General features: G+C 49.8%; 1 protein-coding gene across 1 annotated transcript in view; it reads left to right on the top strand.

The window, feature by feature from the left end:
• The first annotated feature begins 661 nt into the window (after nt 1-661).
• rnaset2 (ribonuclease T2) overlaps nt 662-19,920 on the top strand; it is a 32,389-nt gene continuing 13,130 nt past the window's right edge. Inside the window, exons 1-4 of the mRNA XM_038805802.1 lie at nt 662-748; nt 13,191-13,307; nt 16,351-16,414; nt 17,157-17,218. Coding sequence (XP_038661730.1) covers nt 13,207-13,307; nt 16,351-16,414; nt 17,157-17,218 — 227 coding nt within the window. The 5' untranslated portion in view covers nt 662-748; nt 13,191-13,206. The remainder of the gene's footprint in view (nt 749-13,190; nt 13,308-16,350; nt 16,415-17,156; nt 17,219-19,920) is intronic.

The raw sequence follows: 19,920 nt of genomic DNA on the forward strand, positions 1-19,920 counted from the left end.
TGAAAAGCCCCTAGTCGCTACATTCCGGCACCTGTTCGGGTACACCGCAGGAGAATTCAGAATGTCCAATTCACCTAACAAGCACGTTGTTCGGGACTTGTGGGAGGAAACTGGAGCACCCGGAGGAAACCCATGCAGACACGGGGAGAATGTGCAGATGCTGTACAGACGGTGAGCCAAACCGGGAATCGAATCTAGGGTCCCTGGAATTGTGAAACAACGGTGTTAACCACTGTGCTACCGAATGTGGGAGGCCAGGCATGTCTATTGGAATCGTCACGTTTAGAGAGAACAATGGCATGATTGGGGGGTTGATGAGCTGAGACAGGGGTGAAGTTGGGGCATGTTAATGGTGATAATCTTTATTGTCACAAGTAAGCTTACATTAACACTTAATGGAGGTGGAAAGTGGTGGTTAACGATTGGTGTGAACTGTGAACATGAAGTCAGAGTTCAACTCAGAATCAAATGTGATACTGAAGTTTGTTCACCCACGGGCTAGTTGGGTTGGGTGTGAAAGGCTCATGTGACGACCAGCAGACCATTAATTTCCGCCAATCCGCATCTCTCCCAATTTCAGCAGTAACCTAGCGACAGACTCTGAGCCACCCGGATTCTCAATCTGAGCCCCGCCCACTCCGTCTGAGCCCCGCCCACTGAGTCTGAGCCCCGCCCACTACAAACTGCAACAACCTTGCTCACATGACCACAGGAGTTGGTGCCTTTTGTTGTTGGCGAGTGGGAGCGGGTGAGTGATATCTGTGCGTTTCGTCACCAAACTTTAGCCTATGTAATGTATAGGGTGCAATGCGACAAGTGCATTGTGTAGCAATGTAGTGTGGATTATGTAATGTATGGGGAGCATTGTATAGGGTGTGGTGTACGTTATGTATAGGTGAATTGTATAGCACGTAGTGTATATAAATGTATGGAATGCGTTGTGTAGGGTGTAGTGTGTGAGGTGCACAGTGTAGCAAGCTGAGGCGGCACCACAAACACAGAGTTGGTGGGGAGCGGGGGCCTGGAGCTGGGAGGCTCTCACCTGGAGGGTAACTGGTAAACTTTCTCTCCCAGATCCTGGCCCGTTCGGTCCGACCAGTCCCGGGTTGATACTTGGAGTGGACTGACTCCGGGAGGAGATGCCTCCCCAGTCGAATAGCTGCCAGTCCAGGCTCAGTTAGTCTGGACAGCACCCCGACCTGAGTCAGTGTCTTCTTCAGCAATAGATATGTTGGTTTTAAAATGACATCTTCAATGAAATCCTGCTGCCAGGTTGTCATTTGAAGTGATATTTTCCTGTGAGTTCCTGGCAGGTTTGTGTGTGTGTGTGGAGCAGGGACGGTCTTTTTCTTGTGTATGACGAGGTTGTTTTCTGGTGAGGAGAACTGCTGACAGAGTGGTTGGTCGCCAGGTCGTGTTTAAACTTGCGGCAATGGTGGAACTGGATGCAGCAACATCCCGCATCACACGAGTTCGGGTTCTTATTTCCCGAGTCAGCTGCAATTGAACAAAAGCAAATGCAGAACGAACTGGCCAAATTGACAGACGGATTGTGGGGGGGACTAGCGGGCAAGGCAGTCCATCTTATCTAGTGACCAGTCATTTTTGTCCTGTGTCAACATTCCTCTGCATGGCAGCGACTGCACCTTCGGAGAACTTCATTCTTATGGAAAGCTTTGGGGCCACTCCCCGGGATTTGACAGACAATAATTGCATTTATCTGACACCGATCTTTTTTCCATCCAAACAGGAACCTCATGAGAAAACTCTTGTGGTCACTTCAATTGTTAATCTTTTTTTAAAAAAAAAAGTCTCTTTCCAGTAATTGGGCAGAAGTAACAAAAGATTCCCGCTTCCCCTCTCACTAAATTCTAACTGGGTTAAGTGAGACTGGATCACTGAATTTAGGCTGACACTCCAGGTGCAGTACTGAGGGAGCGCTGCACTGTTTGAGATGCTGCTTTTTGGATAAGATGTTAAGCCGAGGCCCTGTCTTGCCCCCACAGGTGGGTGATCCTAAGCTCTGCCCTGGTTTTAAAGAATCATAGAATGGTTACAGCACAGAGGAGGCCATTTGGCTAACCATGTTTGTGCTGGCCCTCTGCAAGCCAGTTGTCCCAGGGGTTGCTCCAATCACTCTGGGGGTGGTGCAGTGGTAAGCACTACTGCCGTATGGCGCTGAGGTCCCAGGTTCAATCGCGGCTCTGGATCACTGTCCGTGTGGAGTTTGCACATTCTCCCTGTGTCTGCGTGGGTCTCACCCCCACAACCCAAAGATGTGCAGGGTAGGTGGATTGGCCATGCTAAATTGCTGCTTAATTGGATACTCTAAAAAAAAATTTTTAAAGCTTCCAATTGCTATACATTGCATGTCAAGTGAGGAGAGGGTTTGATGTGGATGAAATGGGGTTTTCTCGGTCTAGGCTCGTGGCTGGTCTCTGATTACGGAGAGGATTCGGTTAGGATCCCAACCCCCAAATCAGAAGATCAACTCCACAGTTAGACTGCCTGCCCCGGCTGAATTTGCCAATATTTGTAACAGCAGTAAAGTTTCTTTGAGATTATTAAGACTCAAAAACTTGGTGTTACACCACCAACCGAAAGATTATCTTACACCACCAACCGTAAGATTAACTTAAAGTTTATTGGCACAGCTGCTGACCAAACTTTTAAAATAAATTTAGAATACCCAATTCATTTTTTTTCAATTAAGGGGTAATTTAGCATGGCCAATCCACCTAACCACGCAAACACGGGGAGAATGTGCAAACTCCACACGGACAGTGACCCAGAGTCGGGATTGAACCTGGGACCTCGGCACCATGCTGCTGACCAAACTTAAGAATTGAGCAGAGTTTATGTACTCGCAACCTTCGCAAGGCCAAAGCACATTTTCAAATTAAAATAAATCTGCTGTGTGCAGCACATTTTATTTACAGATAAGAAAGGCCATGGGGAGGAACATATTCAATTGTTACAATACAGATCAAGAACATGTCCAGGTCTGGGCATAAGGCCCATGGATGATTTAAGGAGCTATTAAAGGTCTGGAAGTAAAGACTGTCTTTGGAATGTGAAAATTAATGGAAGGTACATAAGGGTGGGGTATCAGGGTGGTTTAGATAAAGAACATGACAAATTATTTGGCAATTTGTATTGGGGACACCTGTTATAGGACAAGAAGCGCCTGTCAGTATAAAACATCCCGAAAAGGATCGTAAAGATGTTGTATAAAGGAATCAAAGCTGCAATCAAAGGCAGCTTGGTTAGTTGCCACTTGGAGCTACTGCGTGCTGCTGTTTCTACATGAGGTTTTTCTGATGGTCACATGAGTTGAAGTAAAGGGTGAAGTACATATGAACATGTTCATGTAGAAACTGGGATTATGGGTGTGACCCATACTGTTGGTTCTTGCTTGAATGACCTTGCTGATATTTTAAGGAACAGGAACTTATTGCAGAAATATTTGTCTCAAACTGTTTATTCCACATGTCTGAATTTGGACTGTTTAAGGAAGGAACACTCTACGCAAAATAAAAATTCCAATGGTTATGTTTTCGTGTGACCAGATTTAAATGACTTCAATTTCACAATTTGAACTCGTGGGATTTGTCTGGGCACAGCATCCTGCCATCAGCACTGCAGTGAAGCAGTCTGGGCACAGTGTACTGCTGTCAGCATCGCAGTGACGCAGTCTGGGCACAGTGTTCTGCCATTAGCATCGCAGTGATGCAGTCTGGGCACAGTCTTCTGCCGTCAGCATCGCAGTGACGCAGTCTGGGCACAGTGTTCTGATGTCAGCATCGCACTGAGGCAGTCTGGGTACAGTGTTCTGATGTCAGCATCGCAGTGAGGCAGTCTGGGCACAGTGTTCCGCTGTCAGCATCGCAGTGAGGCAGTCTGGGCACAGTGTTCTGCCGTCAGCATCGCGGTGAAGCAGTCTGGGCACAGTGTTCTGCCGTCAGCATCGCAGTGACGCAGTCTGGGCACAGTGTTCTGATGTCAGCATCGCAGTGAGGCAGTCTGGGCACAGTGTTCCGCTGTCAGCATCGCAGTGAGGCAGTCTGGGCACAGTGTTCTGCCGTCAGCATCGCGGTGAAGCAGTCTGGGCACAGTGTTCCGCTGTCAGCATCGCAGTGAGGCAGTCTGGGCACAGTGTTCTGCCGTCAGCATCGCGGTGAAGCAGTCTGGGCACAGTGTTCTGCCGTCAGCATCGCGGTGAAGCAGTCTGGGCACAGTGTTCCGCTGTCAGCATCGCAGTGAGGCAGTCTGGGCACAGTGTTCTGCCGTCAGCATCGCGGTGAAGCAGTCTGGGTACAGTGTTCTGCCGTCAGCATTGCAGTGAGGCAGTCTGGGCACAGTGTTCCGCTGTCAGCATCGCAGTGAAGCAGTCTGGGCACAGTGTTCTGCCGTCAGCACTGCAGTGAAGCAGTCTGGGCACAGTGTTCTGCCGTCAGCATTGCAGTGAAGCAGTCTGGGCACAGTGTTCTGCTGTCAGCATCGCGGTGAGGCAGTCTTGGCACAGTGTTCTGCCGTCAGCATCGCAGTGACGCAGTCTGGGCACAGTGTTCTGCTGTCAGCATCGCGGTGAGGCAGTCTGGGCACAGTGTTCTGCTGTCAGCATCGCAGTGAGGCAGTCTGGGCACAGTGTACTGCCATCAGCATCGCGGTGAAGCAGTCTGGGTACAGTGTTCTGCCGTCAGCATTGCAGTGAGGCAGTCTGGGCACAGTGTTCTGCCGTCAGCATTGCAGTGAGGCAGTCTGGGCACAGTGTTCTGCTGTCAGCATTGCACTGAGGCAGTCTGGGCACAGTGTTCTGCCGTCAGCATTGCAGTGAGGCAGTCTGGGCACAGTGTTCTGCCGTCAGCATCGCAGTGACGCAGTCTGGGCACAGTGTTCTGCTGTCAGCATCGCGGTGAAGCAGTCTGGGCACAGTGTTCTGCTGTCAGCATCGCAGTGACGCAGTCTGGGCACAGTGTTCTGCCGTCAGCATCGCGGTGAAGCAGTCTGGGTACAGTGTTCTGCTGTCAGCATCGCAGTGAGGCAGTCTGGGCACAGTGTTCTGCCGTCAGCATCGCGGTGAAGCAGTCTGGGTACAGTGTTCTGCTGTCAGCATTGCGGTGAGGCAGTCTGGGCACAGTGTTCTGCCGTCAGCATCGCAGTGAGGCAGTCTGGGCACAGTGTTCTGCTGTCAGCATCGCGGTGAGGCAGTCTGGGCACAGTGTTCTGCCATTAGCATCGCAGTGAAGCAGTCTGGGCACAGTGTACTGCCATCAGCATCGCGGTGAAGCAGTCTGGGTACAGTGTTCTGCTGTCAGCATCGCGGTGAGGCAGTCTTGGCACAGTGTTCTGCCGTTAGCATCGCAGTGAGGCAGTCTGGGCACAGTGTTCTGCCGTCAGCATTGCACTGAGGCAGTCTGGGCACAGTGTTCTGCTGTCAGCATCGCAGTGAGGCAGTCTGGGCACAGTGTTCCGCTGTCAGCATCGCACTGAGGCAGTCTGGGCACAGTGTACTGCCATCAGCATCGCGGTGAAGCAGTCTGGGCACAGTGTTCTGCCGTCAGCATTGCGGTGAGGCAGTCTGGGCACAGTGTTCCGCTGTCAGCATCGCAGTGAAGCAGTCTGGGCACAGTGTTCTGCCGTCAGCATTGCAGTGAGGCAGTCTGGGCACAGTGTTCTGCCGTCAGCATTGCAGTGAGGCAGTCTGGGTACAGTGTTCTGCTGTCAGCATCGCAGTGAAGCAGTCTGGGCACAGTGTTCTGCTGTCAGCATCGCAGTGAAGCAGTCTGGGCACAGTGTTCTGCCATCAGCATCGCAGTGAGGCAGTCTGGGTACAGTGTTCTGCTGTCAGCATCGCAGTGAAGCAGTCTGGGCACAGTGTTCTGCCGTCAGCACTGCAGTGAAGCAGTCTGGGCACAGTGTTCTGCCGTCAGCATTGCAGTGAAGCAGTCTGGGCACAGTGTTCTGCTGTCAGCATCGCGGTGAGGCAGTCTTGGCACAGTGTTCTGCCGTCAGCATCGCAGTGACGCAGTCTGGGCACAGTGTTCTGCTGTCAGCATCGCGGTGAGGCAGTCTGGGCACAGTGTTCTGCTGTCAGCATCGCAGTGAGGCAGTCTGAGCACAGTGTACTGCCATCAGCATCGCGGTGAAGCAGTCTGGGTACAGTGTTCTGCCGTCAGCATTGCAGTGAGGCAGTCTGGGCACAGTGTTCTGCCGTCAGCATTGCAGTGAGGCAGTCTGGGCACAGTGTTCTGCTGTCAGCATTGCACTGAGGCAGTCTGGGCACAGTGTTCTGCCGTCAGCATTGCAGTGAGGCAGTCTGGGCACAGTGTTCTGCCGTCAGCATCGCAGTGACGCAGTCTGGGCACAGTGTTCTGCTGTCAGCATCGCGGTGAAGCAGTCTGGGCACAGTGTTCTGCTGTCAGCATCGCAGTGACGCAGTCTGGGCACAGTGTTCTGCCGTCAGCATCGCGGTGAAGCAGTCTGGGTACAGTGTTCTGCTGTCAGCATCGCAGTGAGGCAGTCTGGGCACAGTGTTCTGCCGTCAGCATCGCGGTGAAGCAGTCTGGGTACAGTGTTCTGCTGTCAGCATTGCGGTGAGGCAGTCTGGGCACAGTGTTCTGCCGTCAGCATCGCAGTGAGGCAGTCTGGGCACAGTGTTCTGCTGTCAGCATCGCGGTGAGGCAGTCTGGGCACAGTGTTCTGCCGTCAGCATCGCGGTGAAGCAGTCTGGGCACAGTGTTCTGCCGTCCACACTGCAGTGAAGCAGTCTTTGTACAGTATTCTGCTGTTGAAACATGGCATCTCAGGAAAGCCAATGGAGTGAGGAAATAAGTGTGTGAGAAAGAGCAAGACTGAGTGTGGAGCAGGAAGGATAGAAAGGGTGTGGGCAAGGAGCGAGACTGGGAGCGGAGCCAGGAGGACAAGAGGAGCGCGGAAAGGGGTGAGAGTGGTTGAAGAGCTGGGAGGACAGATAGAGCGATTATTGAGAGCAGAGCTGAGAAAACGGAGCTAGACTGGTAGCGGAGCGAGGAGGATAGAAAAGCGCGGGAAGGAGCGAGACTGGGAGCGGAGCGAGGAGGATAGAAAAGCGCGGGAAGGAGCGAGACTGGGAGCGGAGCGAGGAGGATAGAAAAGCGCGGGAAGGAGCGAGACTGGGAGCAGAGCCGCCAGGAGAGAAAGAGCGCCGGAAGGAGTGAAACGGGCTGAGCCAAGAGGAGAGAAAGAGGGTTGGAAGGAGCAGGTCTGCGAATGGAGCCAGGAGGAGAAAAGGTTCATGAGAAAGAGCAAGACTGAGAGTGGAATGCTAGGTTGGATTTTGGTGCTCCTGAGATGAGATTAGGATTCAAATGTGATGCCAAGCAAATGGAAGCACCTGATTGGGTGAGTTTGGTTGGTGAGTATTTACTATTGTTATTGTTTTGGTTTGGAAGGTCTATTGTTTGTTGGGGTTCTATTCTGTAGCAACAAGGGCCAGGGAAGGAGGGCCTGAGAGTAATTGATAATATTTGATTTTGACTATTTTCCAAAATTACCCCATTTAATTTAATGGGGTAAGTCATGACAGGAGAGCTCATAGCCCTGGTGTGCTTGTCCTGCTCCATGTGGGAAGCTGAGAACACTGCCAGTGCCCAAGGCAAGCTGTATTTAGGAAGGACAGACAAAAAGGAAAAGGCAGTGGATAATAATCTTTAGTAGTGTCACAAATAAGCTTACATTAATGCAATGAATTTAGTGTAAAAATCCCCTAGTAGACACACTATGGCATCTGTTCAGGGAAATTCAGAATGTCCAATTCCCCTAACAAGCATGTATTTTCGGACATGTGGAGGAAACCGGAGTGTCTGGAGGAAACCCATGCAGACACTGGGAGAACATGCAGACTCTGCACAAACAGTGACCCAGGCCGGGAAACAAACCCGGGTCCCTGGCGCTGTGAAGCAACAGTGCTAACCACTGTGCTACCGTGCCACCCATTGCTCGTTAAAGAGAAAATGAGCACATTGAGGGAGGATGTTCGCTCTGACGATGTGGAATATGTATGCGTAGAGCTGAGAAACACCAAGGGGCAAAAAATGTTTGTTGAGGTTGTATATAGATCCCCAAACTGTAGTGATTTTGGGAATGCCATTGAACAGGAAATTTAATTATGAGTGACTTTAATCCGAATATTGATTGGGCAAAGCAAATTAGTAACAATACCGTAGAGGAGGAATAATTGGAGTGTATACTGAATGTATTGTTGAGCAACCAACTCGAGAACAGGCTTTCCTTGACGGGGTTATGTGTAATGAGAAAGGAACCATTGGCAATCTAATTGTGCATGGCCTCTTGGGGATGAGCGACCAATAATATGATAGAATTCATCATTGAGATGGAGAATGATGTAGCTGACTCTTGAGATGAGGGCCCTGAATCTAGATAAAGTAAACTACGATGGTATGAGGTGCAAGTTGGCTATAATGGACTGGGAAACGTTACTTAAAGAGATGATGATGGATAGGCAATGGCGTATGGGTGGACTGCAACAATTGTTGATTCCTGTCGGGCGCAACTGTAAAACTGGAAAGGTGGCCAGATCATGGCTTACAAACGGAATTGGAAATAATATTAAATCCAAGGAAGAGGCATGCAAATTGGCCAGAAAAAACAGGAAACTGAAGATCGGGAGCAGTTTGAAATTTGGCAAAGGACGATAAAAGGGGTGGATCAAGAAGAGGAAAATAGAGTATGAGAGTAAGTTTGCGGGGAACATAAAAAGTTAGCATCCTGGACGCGTGCCCCACTATTTGCAATTTATAAAACTGTGAGAAGTTATCATAGAATTTACAATGCAGAAGGAGGCCATTTGGCCCATGAAGTCTGCACCGGCCCTTGGAAAGAGTATCCCACTTAAGCCCATGCTTCCACCCTATCCCCGTAACCCGATAACCTAATGACCCCACCCAACCTTTTTGGACACGAAGGGCAATTTATCATGGCCAATCCACCTAACCTGCACATCTTCGGACTGTGGGAGGAAACCGGAGCACCCGGAGGAAACCCACGCGCACACGGGGAGAACGTGCAGACTCCGCAAGACAGTGACCCGAGCTGGGAATCGAACCTGGGACCCTGGAGCTGTGAAGCAACTGTGCTAGCCACTGTGCTACCGTGCTGCCCACACGTGTTAATGATCCACAAGTGATAAAACTGACCATTCGGTATCCTTTATGTTAATACAAACTTCAATTTAAAAACAGAATTAACAACCGAGAAATAGCTTACAGTTAACAGTCACAATAGTTCTTAAGTGAAAGGAGAAACTTTAACTTACTTCCCAAACTTGCCACTATATTCTAATTAAGATCGGGGGTAGCGGTTTGGTTGGGTGACCTGTGTGACTTCCTCTGGTTAGAGAAGATAAAGTATGAGTTAAGGGGCTCTTCAGGGGGCTTTGAGGAAAGGTGGGGGATGTTTGAGGGGCTGTTCGTCGCGGGGGGTGAAAAAGGGGAAAATTCTGAACGAAATGTATAGTTGATTGCTGGAAGTATGTTTCCTGGGGCGTTTATTCGCTGTAGCCTGTTTTGATACAGGTTTGTTATAAAATACATTTAATAAAAAAAAAATATTCTAATTAAGCAAACCAATATAGTTCAAATATCACTCATGGATAAAGTTAACAAACCAGGTTTCTACTTGCTTTTCTCTGTGTGGGATCTTTGCAAAGAGGACCTTTTAGGACCAAAACTGAAACATCTCTGTTCAGATTAAAATCTTAGGAAGAACTAACTCCAAAGATGTGAGGGTTAGGTGGATTGGCCATGCTAAATTGCCCGTAGTGTCCTAAACAGTAAGGTTAAGGGGGGGTTGTATGGTATAGGGTGGATACGTGGGTTTGAGTAGGGTGATCATTGCTCGGCACAACATCGAGGGCCGAAGGGCCTGTTCTGTGCTGTACTGTTCTATGTTCTATAACTCATTCAGCCAGACCTGGTTCCTCCCCTTAATTACATCATCTTTACCCATAGCATAAGATATTCTTTTGTCATCTCCTGCAAGATTTCTCGTGATTTGTTTAGCCAGGATCAAATACAATACCCCTCAAATTATCTACACCCCAATTGTTCTTAATCATAAACAATATTCCATTAACTAGCTCGCTGTAAACCAGTAAATGGTTCTCAAATCTATTAGCAGAACACTTCACCAGTAAAGTCAATGATTACCTCACTTTTACAACAGCTTAATCACATTTAGCAGACATACTGCCTATCCATCATAGCCCAGGTTTTAATAACGTTATTGTAAAAAAAAATATATAAAATATAAAACATGACACTTTCCTACATTCATCACAACTGACTGTAAAAGCTTCTATAGATATGTGAAGGGATAAAGATTGGTGAAGACAAATGTAGGTCCTTTACCGTCCGAAACAGGGGAATTCATAATGGGGAACAAAGAAATGGCTGAGCAAATAAATACAACCTTTGATTCTGCATTCACAAAGGAGAACACAATAATGTACCAGCAATGTTGGGGAACAAAGGATTTAGTGAGAGTGAGGAACTGAAGGAAATCGGTATTAGTACGGAAATGGTGTTGGGGAAATTGATGGGATTGAAGGCCGATAAATCCCCAGGGCCAGATGATCTACATCCCAGAATAATTAAAAAAGTGGCCCTAGGAAAGTGGATGTAATGGTGGTCATCTTCCAAGATTCTATCGACTCTGGAACAATTCCTACAGATTGGAGGGTAATTAATGTAGATCATAGAATTTACAGTGCAGAAGGAGGCCATGGGATAGTGGGAAATTTGGCCAGTTGGATAACAAACTGGCTAACCGATAGAAGACAGAGAGTGGTGGTGGATGGCAAATATTCAGCCTGGAGCCCAGTTATCAGTGGCGTACCGCAGGGATCAGTTTCGGGTCCTCTGCTGTTTGTGAATTTCATTAACGACTTGGATGAGGGAATTGAAGAGTGGGTCAGTAAATTTGCAGATGATACGAAGATTGGTGGAGTTGTGGATAGTGAGGAGGGCTGTTGTCGGCTTCAAAGAGACATAGATAGAATGCAGAGCTGGGCTGAGAAGTTGCAGATGGAGTTTAACCCTGACAAGTGTGAGGTTGTCCATTTTGGAAGGACAAATATGAATGCGGAATACAGGGTTAACGGTAGGGTTCTTGGCAATGTGGAGGAGCAGAGAGATCTTGGGGTCTATGTTCATAGATCTTTGAAAGTTGCCACTCGTGTGGATAGAGCTGTGAAGAAGGCCTATGGTGTGCTAGCGTTCATTAGCAGAGGGATTGAATTTAAGAGCCGTGAGGTGATGATGCAGCTGTACAAAACGTTGGTCAGGCCACATTTGGAGTACTGTGTGCAGTTTTGGTCGCCTCATTTTAGGAAGGATGTGGAAGCTTTGGAAAAGGTGCAGAGGAGATTTACCAAGATATTGCCTGGAATGGAGAGTAGGTCATACGAGGAAAGGTTGAGGGTGCTAGGCCTTTTCTCATTAGAACGGAGAAGGATGAGGGGCGACTTGATAGAGGTTTATAAGTTGATTAGGGGAATAGATAGAGTAGACAGTCAGAGACTTTTTCCCCGGGTGGAACACACCATTACAAGGGGACATAAATTTAAGATAAATGGTGGAAGATATAGAGAGGATGTCAGAGGTAGGTTCTTTACCCAGAGAGTAGTGGGGGCATGGAATGCACTGCCTGTGGAAGTAGTTGAGTCGGAAACGTTAGGGACCTTCAAGCGGCTATTGGATATGTACATGGATTAGGGTAGAATAATGGAGTGTAGGATAACTTCTTAAGGGCAGCACGGTAGCATTGTGGATAGCACAATTGCTTCACAGCTCCAGGGTCCCAAGTTCGATTTCGACTTGGGTCACTGTCTGTGTGGAGTCTGCACATCCTCCACGTGTGTGCGTGGGTTTCCTCCGGGTGCTCCGGTTTCCTCCCACAGTCCAAAGATGTGCAGGTTGGGTGGATTGGCCATGAAAAATTGTCCAAAATTCTATGATTAACCTAGGACAAAAGTTCGGCGCAACATCGTGGGCCGAAGGGCCTGTTCTGTGCTGTATTTCTCTATCTCTAATATATTAATGGTTTATATGAGGAAACAAAATGTAATATCTCCAAATTTTTCGACAACACAAAGCTGGGTTGGAGGGTGAGCTGTGAGGAGAATGTAGAAATGCCTCAGTGTGATTTGGGCAAACTGAGTGACTGGGTAAATGCATGGCTGATGCAGTATGATGTGGATCAATGTGAGGGCTATAGATTGAGAGGGAAAAATGTGGAACGAGATCTGGGTGTCCTCGAATACCAGTCGCTGAAAGTAAGCATGCAGGCGCTAAATAAGGCAAATGGTATGTTGGCCTTCACAGCGAGAGGATTTGAGTGCAGGAGCAGGGATGTGTTGCTGCAATAATACAGTGCCTTGATGAAACCACACCTGGAAAATAGTATGCAGTTTTGGTCTCCTTATCTGAGGAAGGATGTTTGGATGTTCTTGCTATGGAAGGAAGATTTACTAGACTGATTCTTGGGATGGCGGGACTGACGCCTGAGGCGAGGTTGAGTTGGTTCAGCTTGTATTTGCTGGAGAAGAATATGGGAAGATTTCATAGAAACCTATAAAATTGCAACTGGACTAGACCGGGTAGGTTCAGGAAGGATGTTCCTGATAGCAAGAGAATTCAGAATCATGCATCACAGTTTTGAGGATAAGGGATAAACCATTTAAGACTGAAATGAGGAGAAATTTCTTCACCCAGAGAGTGGTGAGCTTGTGAAACTCATTGCATGTTTTCAAGAAGGAGTTAGATACAGCTCTTGAGGTGAAAGGCATCAAAGGATATGGGGGAGGGGAAGCGGGAACAGGTTACTGTGCTGGATGATCAGCCATGATCCTAATGAATGGAAGAGTAGGCTTGAAGGGCCGAATAGCTTCGTGCTGCTCCTATTTTCTACGTTTCTGTGTACTCGTAGCCTCTCGGTTGCTTGTCCAGGATTGGGGCCAGAATGGACATTTGGCTACTGCACTGAAGTTCCCATAGTCCAGCAAGGAGCATTGAATTTAAGAGATTTAAGACCATTCTGCTGCACCTGGGCTGGGAACTCTGCAAGAATATAAAGAATGGTGAAGCATTGAACAAGTGTTAACCTCTCAATCATTATCTGTTTGTATGCAGGACAAGTTGACGTGAAATGGCTTGTCAGAAAGGCAAAGGGATCCAGAGGAAGTGGATGTTTGCCTGGATTTTCCCATCTCTGCTTGTTGTATTTATTCTGCCTGAGGTTTGGGATTGGTAAGTGAGAAACCGAGCGTGGGGAAACTTTGACATTATTTACAGTGCTGACATTCCCCGACGTTACTTGAAATTGACCGTGTTGGTCACGCTTCCTCTTTAGAAAAGGAATTTGAGTTGTCTGCTCGAATTGATTTTGTTGACAACGTGAATTAAGTGTCACAATAATAAAGGAGGTGCAGGATCAGAGAAACCATGGGGATGTGGGGCAGGAGTTTAAATATGCAAATCTTGGAAGTTGTCAGGACAAAGTTGGTGTGCTATTTAAAACAAAACATGTGGCACCCTTCACTTGTAATGGAGTCATAGAGCACAAGATTAGGGATGTTACATTAAAACTTATAAAATACAGGGCAGCACGGTGGCCTAGTGGTTAGCACAACCGCCTCACGGCGCTGAGGTCCCAGGTTCGATCCCGGTTCTGGGTCACTGTCCGTGTGGAGTTTGCACATTCTCCCCGTGTCTGCGTGGGTTCGCCCCCACAACCCAAAAATGTGCAGAGTAGGTGGATTGGCCACGCTAAATTGCCCCTTAATTGAAAAAAATAATTGGGTAGTCTAAATTTATAAAAAAAAAATAAAAAAAAAAAAACTTATAAAATACCAGTTAGGCAATGGGCAAGATGAGGAAATGTCTTTTTGAACAATGTGTTGCAAAGAGTGGGAATTCACTGCCCATGCATGTGGTGGGGTAAGCGGTTTCAAAAGTCCCTTTCAAACCGAAAAATACCTGAAATGGAAGAATTTTCAGAGCCATAGGGCAAGGGTGAGGGTCGCTCTTTGCGGTCCAGGGTGAGGGTCGCTCTTTGCGGTCCAGGGTGAGGGTCGCTCTTTGCGGTCCAGGGTGAGGGTCGCTCTTTGCGGTCCAGGGTGAGGGTCGCTCTTTGCGGTCCAGGGTGAGGGTCGCTCTTTGCGGTCCAGGGTGAGGGTCGCTCTTTGCGGTCCAGGGTGAGGGTCGCTCTTTGCGGTCCAGGGTGAGGGTCGCTCTTTGCGGTCCAGGGTGAGGGTCGCTCTTTGCGGTCCAGGGTGAGGGTCGCTCTTTGCGGTCCAGGGTGAGGGTCGCTCTTTGCGGTCCAGGGTGAGGGTCGCTCTTTGCGGTCCAGGGTGAGGGTCGCTCTTTGCGGTCCAGGGTGAGGGTCGCTCTTTGCGGTCCAGGGTGAGGGTCGCTCTTTGCGGTCCAGGGTGAGGGTCGCTCTTTGCGGTCCAGGGTGAGGGTCGCTCTTTGCGGTCCAGGGTGAGGGTCGCTCTTTGCGGTCCAGGGTGAGGGTCGCTCTTTGCGGTCCAGGGTGAGGGTCGCTCTTTGCGGTCCAGGGTGAGGGTCGCTCTTTGCGGTCCAGGGTGAGGGTCGCTCTTTGCGGTCCAGGGTGAGGGTCGCTCTTTGCGGTCCAGGGTGAGGGTCGCTCTTTGCGGTCCAGGGTGAGGGTCGCTCTTTGCGGTCCAGGGTGAGGGTCGCTCTTTGCGGTCCAGGGTGAGGGTCGCTCTTTGCGGTCCAGGGTGAGGGTCGCTCTTTGCGGTCCAGGGTGAGGGTCGCTCTTTGCGGTCCAGGGTGAGGGTCGCTCTTTGCGGTCCAGGGTGAGGGTCGCTCTTTGCGGTCCAGGGTGAGGGTCGCTCTTTGCGGTCCAGGGTGAGGGTCGCTCTTTGCGGTCCAGGGTGAGGGTCGCTCTTTGCGGTCCAGGGTGAGGGTCGCTCTTTGCGGTCCAGGGTCAGGGTCGCTCTTTGCGGGCAAGGGCCAGGGTCGCTCTTTGCGGGCAAGGGCCAGGGTCGCTCTTTGCGGGCAAGGGTGAGGGTCGCTCCTTCTGGGAGGTGGCACAGACACATTGAGCTGAGTTGTTCATTTGTTGGGGGGGGGTGTTGCTGCTGAGTGAATTACGTCTTTCTCCCCCACCCACATCCTACCAGCCGCTTTGCTCCAGATATTTTTTTCCCGTGGTTTCGCAAGCTGTATTTTGAAAGCACGCCCTCCGACCTGGAGTCCTTCAGCTCAATGTTCGTTGCTTGTGGTTTGAGTCACAAAGTGGTTTCTCACTGTTTGTGCGGGTGAATGTTTATTAAGCTGAACGAATCACTTTGCGCAACTTCCCCATGCAATTCCTGTAACACTTCACTCTCGGCAGTAATAAATTGTGGGGCACCGCGTCAGACTGGGTCTCCCCCCACAACCCAAAGATGTGCAGGGTAGGTGGATTGGCCACGCTAAATTGCCCCTTAATTAGAAAAATTAATTGGGTACTCTAAATTTTTTTTTTTTTTTTAAATTAGATTACCCAATTATTTTTTCTATTAAGGGGCAATTTGGCGTGGCCAATCCACCTACTCTGCACATTTTTGGGTTGTGGGGGCGAAACCCACGCAAACACGGGGAGAATGTGCAAACTCCACACGGACAGTGACCCAGAGCCGGGATCGAACCTGGGACCTCAGCGCCGTGAGGCGGTTGTGCTAACCACTAGGCCGCCGTGCTGCCCTTGTACTCTAAATTTTTTTTAAATCATGGGACTTGTCGATGGTTTCAGATCAGCTAAAACGTGACTGGTGTTTCAGTTCAGTAACTGGGCTTCTTTGCTGATGAAGCACTTAAACAAGATCACAGTTAAGTGGAAGAGATTTGGGACACACCGCAGATGCTTGTTTTTTCACACAGAGGATTTGTGAGGCTTTAGACTTCATGACCAGCATGAGGGCATCACACTTGAAACTGATCCTGTCTGTATGTCCTTCAAGCACATGTTGTTGGAATAAAGATATCCCAGTTGATTTGCTCCCCAGCATCTCTCTCCATCAGCTCCTATCCCAGGAAAATCGGATGAGCACGCTACGTTTCACCTCCAATCTCTCAGCTGGGCTAAGATCGAACAATGCAAAACAGACCAGGGATTGAATCTTAACTGAGCTGTCCACGACTAAACTGGCAGAGTAACCCACTGAGCACTTCAGGACACAGCTCTTACAAATGAAATTCAAGGAAGGGTTCAAACCACTGGTGATGTTGAATTGTGGCACATTATACAGAGAAAATGTGCTAATTCTAATCTCTCTTCTCTTAGCAACGCAATTCACCCATGGCACAGCATCATTTTGTCTCATCACTGGCCTGAGACTGTATGTCTGGTGAGTCTGCAACATTCTGAGGTCACCTGCTTTTACTGTTACGTACTTGGACTGAAATTTTTAAAAAGTGTCCTTTAAAAAAAAAAAAAAAATTCAAACAGGCAAAGTTTAATCATTAATTTGCTTTTGCATCTCATTACGCCTTTTGAATGCTGGCTACTGCTGTCGCTAGGTAGATTTCTACCTGCTGCTGGGCAGATCGCATCCCATAATGCCTAGTTACATTTATTTTACAGCTGTTACAAGGCAGATTTCTACCGGTTGTTGGGAAGATCCGTGACTTTGGAAAGGGTCTTGCAAAGGGCACTTTCTTTGAGTAGTTACACTTGTTCTTTTAGCCTTCACGATATTGACCCAGGAAATGCACCCAGTGAGTGGCTCTGAACTCTCATCGTTTGAAGGGCTCAGTGGCCTTTTGGCAAAGTAAAGGTGCCACATCCTGATATGTTTTCCACTTGCGTTGCCTTTCTCCAGAATAAGGAGAACCGTATCCCATATTAAGATCGCTGCTTGGTTCCAAGTTCCAACAGGCTGATGCCCAAATTAAGTAGCTCCCTGTTGCTCTTTTATTTTAGAAGCTCCAGCATTGGTTGGGGGGTGCGGCGGGGTTTGCACTGTTAATGTTTTTATTTGGAAAATGGACCTCTAGTGCATGAGTCAGTCTTCCAGAAATGGAACTCTGCGTTGGAGCAGACGTTTCAATTGGCTGTGAACTTTGTGAAAAATCTTTTACCTCCCTCAGATGGTGAAGACGACTTGCAAAATCCCTCCTAATGTTGACTATTGGACAGTTCATGGACTGTGGTGAGTAGATACGTTGATTTATACAGTGTTGTAGATGGTGTAATGTGTCATTGGTGTCAGCGACATGGCCAGCATTTGTTGCCCTTGGAACCGAGTGGCTTTTCTCGGCCATTCCAGAGGGCAGTTGAGAGTCAGTCACATTGCTGTGGACCTGGAATCGCATGTAGGCCAGACCAGGTAGGGATGGCAGATTTCCTTCCCTGTGAACCAGATGGGTTTTACAACAGTCGGTGATAGTTGTCATGGTTACCATTACTGACTGGTTTTCTGCTCCAGATGTAGCAATTTAATTCCTTTATGTATGGTATTATTACATCTCAGCTTTACGCACCAAGTTAAGTTCAGTTACTGTGGATTCGTAGGCCAATTTTCACACCGCAAGATACGCCTAATAGCAAACGCGATGAACTGCCAGAGAACGGGGTGTTTTTCTGGTGGTATTTGGTTAGCCCTGCTGCCTCATGGCGCCGGGGTCCCAGGTTCGATCCCGGCCCCGGTCATTTTCCGCGTGGAATTTGCACATTCTCCTCGTGTTTGGGTGGGTTTCGCCCCCACAACCCAAAGATGTGCAGGGTAGGTGGATTGGCCACACTAAAATTGCCCCTTCATTGGAAAAAATAAATTGGATATTCTAAATTTAGAGGGCAGATTTCCTTCCCTCGAGGACATGTGAACCATATGGGTTTTTATAACAATCAATGATAGTTGTCATGGTTACCATTACAGACTGACTTTCTATTCCAGATTTATTAACTGAATTCAGATTCCACCAGCCGCCATGGTGGGGCTTTGAACCCCTGTCTCGTGTCAGCTTAGGCCTCTGGATTATTCTTCAATGACATTACCATAACACTTTTTTAATACCGAATGTTAGTACATAGAAACATAGAAAATAGATGCAGGAATAAGCCATTTGGCCCTTTGAGCCTGCACCACCATTCAATGTGATCATGGTTGATCCTGCAAATTCAGTATCCCATTCCTGCTTTTTCTCCGTACCTCTTGATCCTTTTAGCCGCAAGGGCCCATCCAGCTCCCTCTTGAATATATCCAACAAACTGACCCCATCAGCTTTCTGTGGTATAGAGAATTCTACAAGTTCATAACTCTCTGAAAGAAGAAGTTCTTCCTTATCTCAGTCCTTAATGGCTTACCCCTTATTCTTAGGCTGTGACCCCAAGTTCTGGACGTTCCCAACATCGGGAACATTCTTCCCACATCTAGCCTGTCCAGTCCCATCAGGATTTTATGTTTTATAAAATTCCCCCTCATTCATAAGAACATAAGAACAAGGAGCAGGAGTAGGCCATCTGGCCCTTCGCGTCTGCTCCGCCATTTAATGAGATTATGGCTGATCTTTGTGGGCTCAGCTCTACTTTCCTGCCCGAACACCATAACCCTTTTTCCCTTTATTCTTCAAAAACCTATTTATCTTTATCTTGAAAACATTTAATGAAGGAGCCTCAACTCCAGTGAGTACAAGACCGGTTGATTCAGTCTTTCTTCATATGTCAGTCCTGCCATCCCGGGAATTAGTCTCGTGAACCTTCGTTGGACACTCTAAAGAGCAAGAATGTCCTTCTTCAGACCAGGAGACCAAAACTGCACACATGATGGAGGAACAACACAGCAGCTTGTCCATTACCGTCAGCAAGTCTATTCTGCTCATGGGTCAGCAGAGCCCCACCCCCTCTCCTCCTCTCCTCCCCCCCCCCCCCCTCTCCCCAACCCCCTCCCTCTCCCCACTCCTCTCCCCACTCCTCTCCCACTCTCCACTCCTCTCCCAACACCTCTCCCAACACCTCTCCCAACACCTCTCCCAACACCTCTCCCAACGCCTCTCCCAACACCTCTCCCAACACCTCTCCCAACACCTCTCCCAACACCTCTCCCAACACCTCTCCCAACACCTCTCCCAACACCTCTCCCCACTCCTCTCTCTTCCCCCTCCCGCCCTCTCTCTTCCCCCTCCCGCCCTCTCTCTTCCCCCCCCCGGCCCTCTCTCTCTCCCCCCCCCCCCCCCCCCCGGCCCTCTCTCTCTCTTCCCCCCCCCCCCCCCCCCCCCCCCGCCCTCTCTCTCTCTCCCCCCCCCGGCCCTCTCTCTCTCTCCCCTCTCTCTCTCCCCCCCCCGGCCCTCTCTCTCTCTCTCCCCCCCGGCCCTCTCTCTCTCTCTCCCCCCCGGCCCTCTCTCTCTCTCTCCCCCCCCCCCCCCCCCCCCCCCCCCCCTCTCTCTCTCCTCCCCCCCCCCCCCCCCCCTCTCTCCCCTCCCCCCCCCCCCCCCCCCCCCCGGGCCCTCTCTCTCCCCCCCCCCCCCCCCCCCCGTCCCCCGCCCTCTCTTCTCCCCCCCCCCCCCCCCTCTCTTCTCCCCCCCCCCCCCCCCCCCCCCCCCCCTCTCTCTCCCCCCCCCCCCCCGCCCCGGCCCCGCCCTCTCTTCTCCCCCCCCCCCCCTCTCTTCCCCCCCCCCCCCCTCTTCCCCCCCCCCCCCTCTTTCCCCCCCCCCCCCCCCCCCCCCCGCCCTCTCTCCCCTCCCCCCACCCCCCCGCCCTCTCTCTCCTCTCTCCCCCCCCCCCCCCCCCCCCCGCCCCCTCTCTCCCCCCCCCCCCCCCCCGCCCCCTCTCTCGCCCCCCCCCCCCCCCGCCCCCCTCTCTCTCTCCCCCCCCCCCCCCCCCCCCCCCCCTCTCTCCTCCCCCCCCCCCCCCCCC

This window comes from Scyliorhinus canicula, chromosome 1 (genome assembly GCF_902713615.1).
Source record: "Scyliorhinus canicula chromosome 1, sScyCan1.1, whole genome shotgun sequence".
NCBI lineage: Eukaryota > Metazoa > Chordata > Chondrichthyes > Carcharhiniformes > Scyliorhinidae > Scyliorhinus > Scyliorhinus canicula.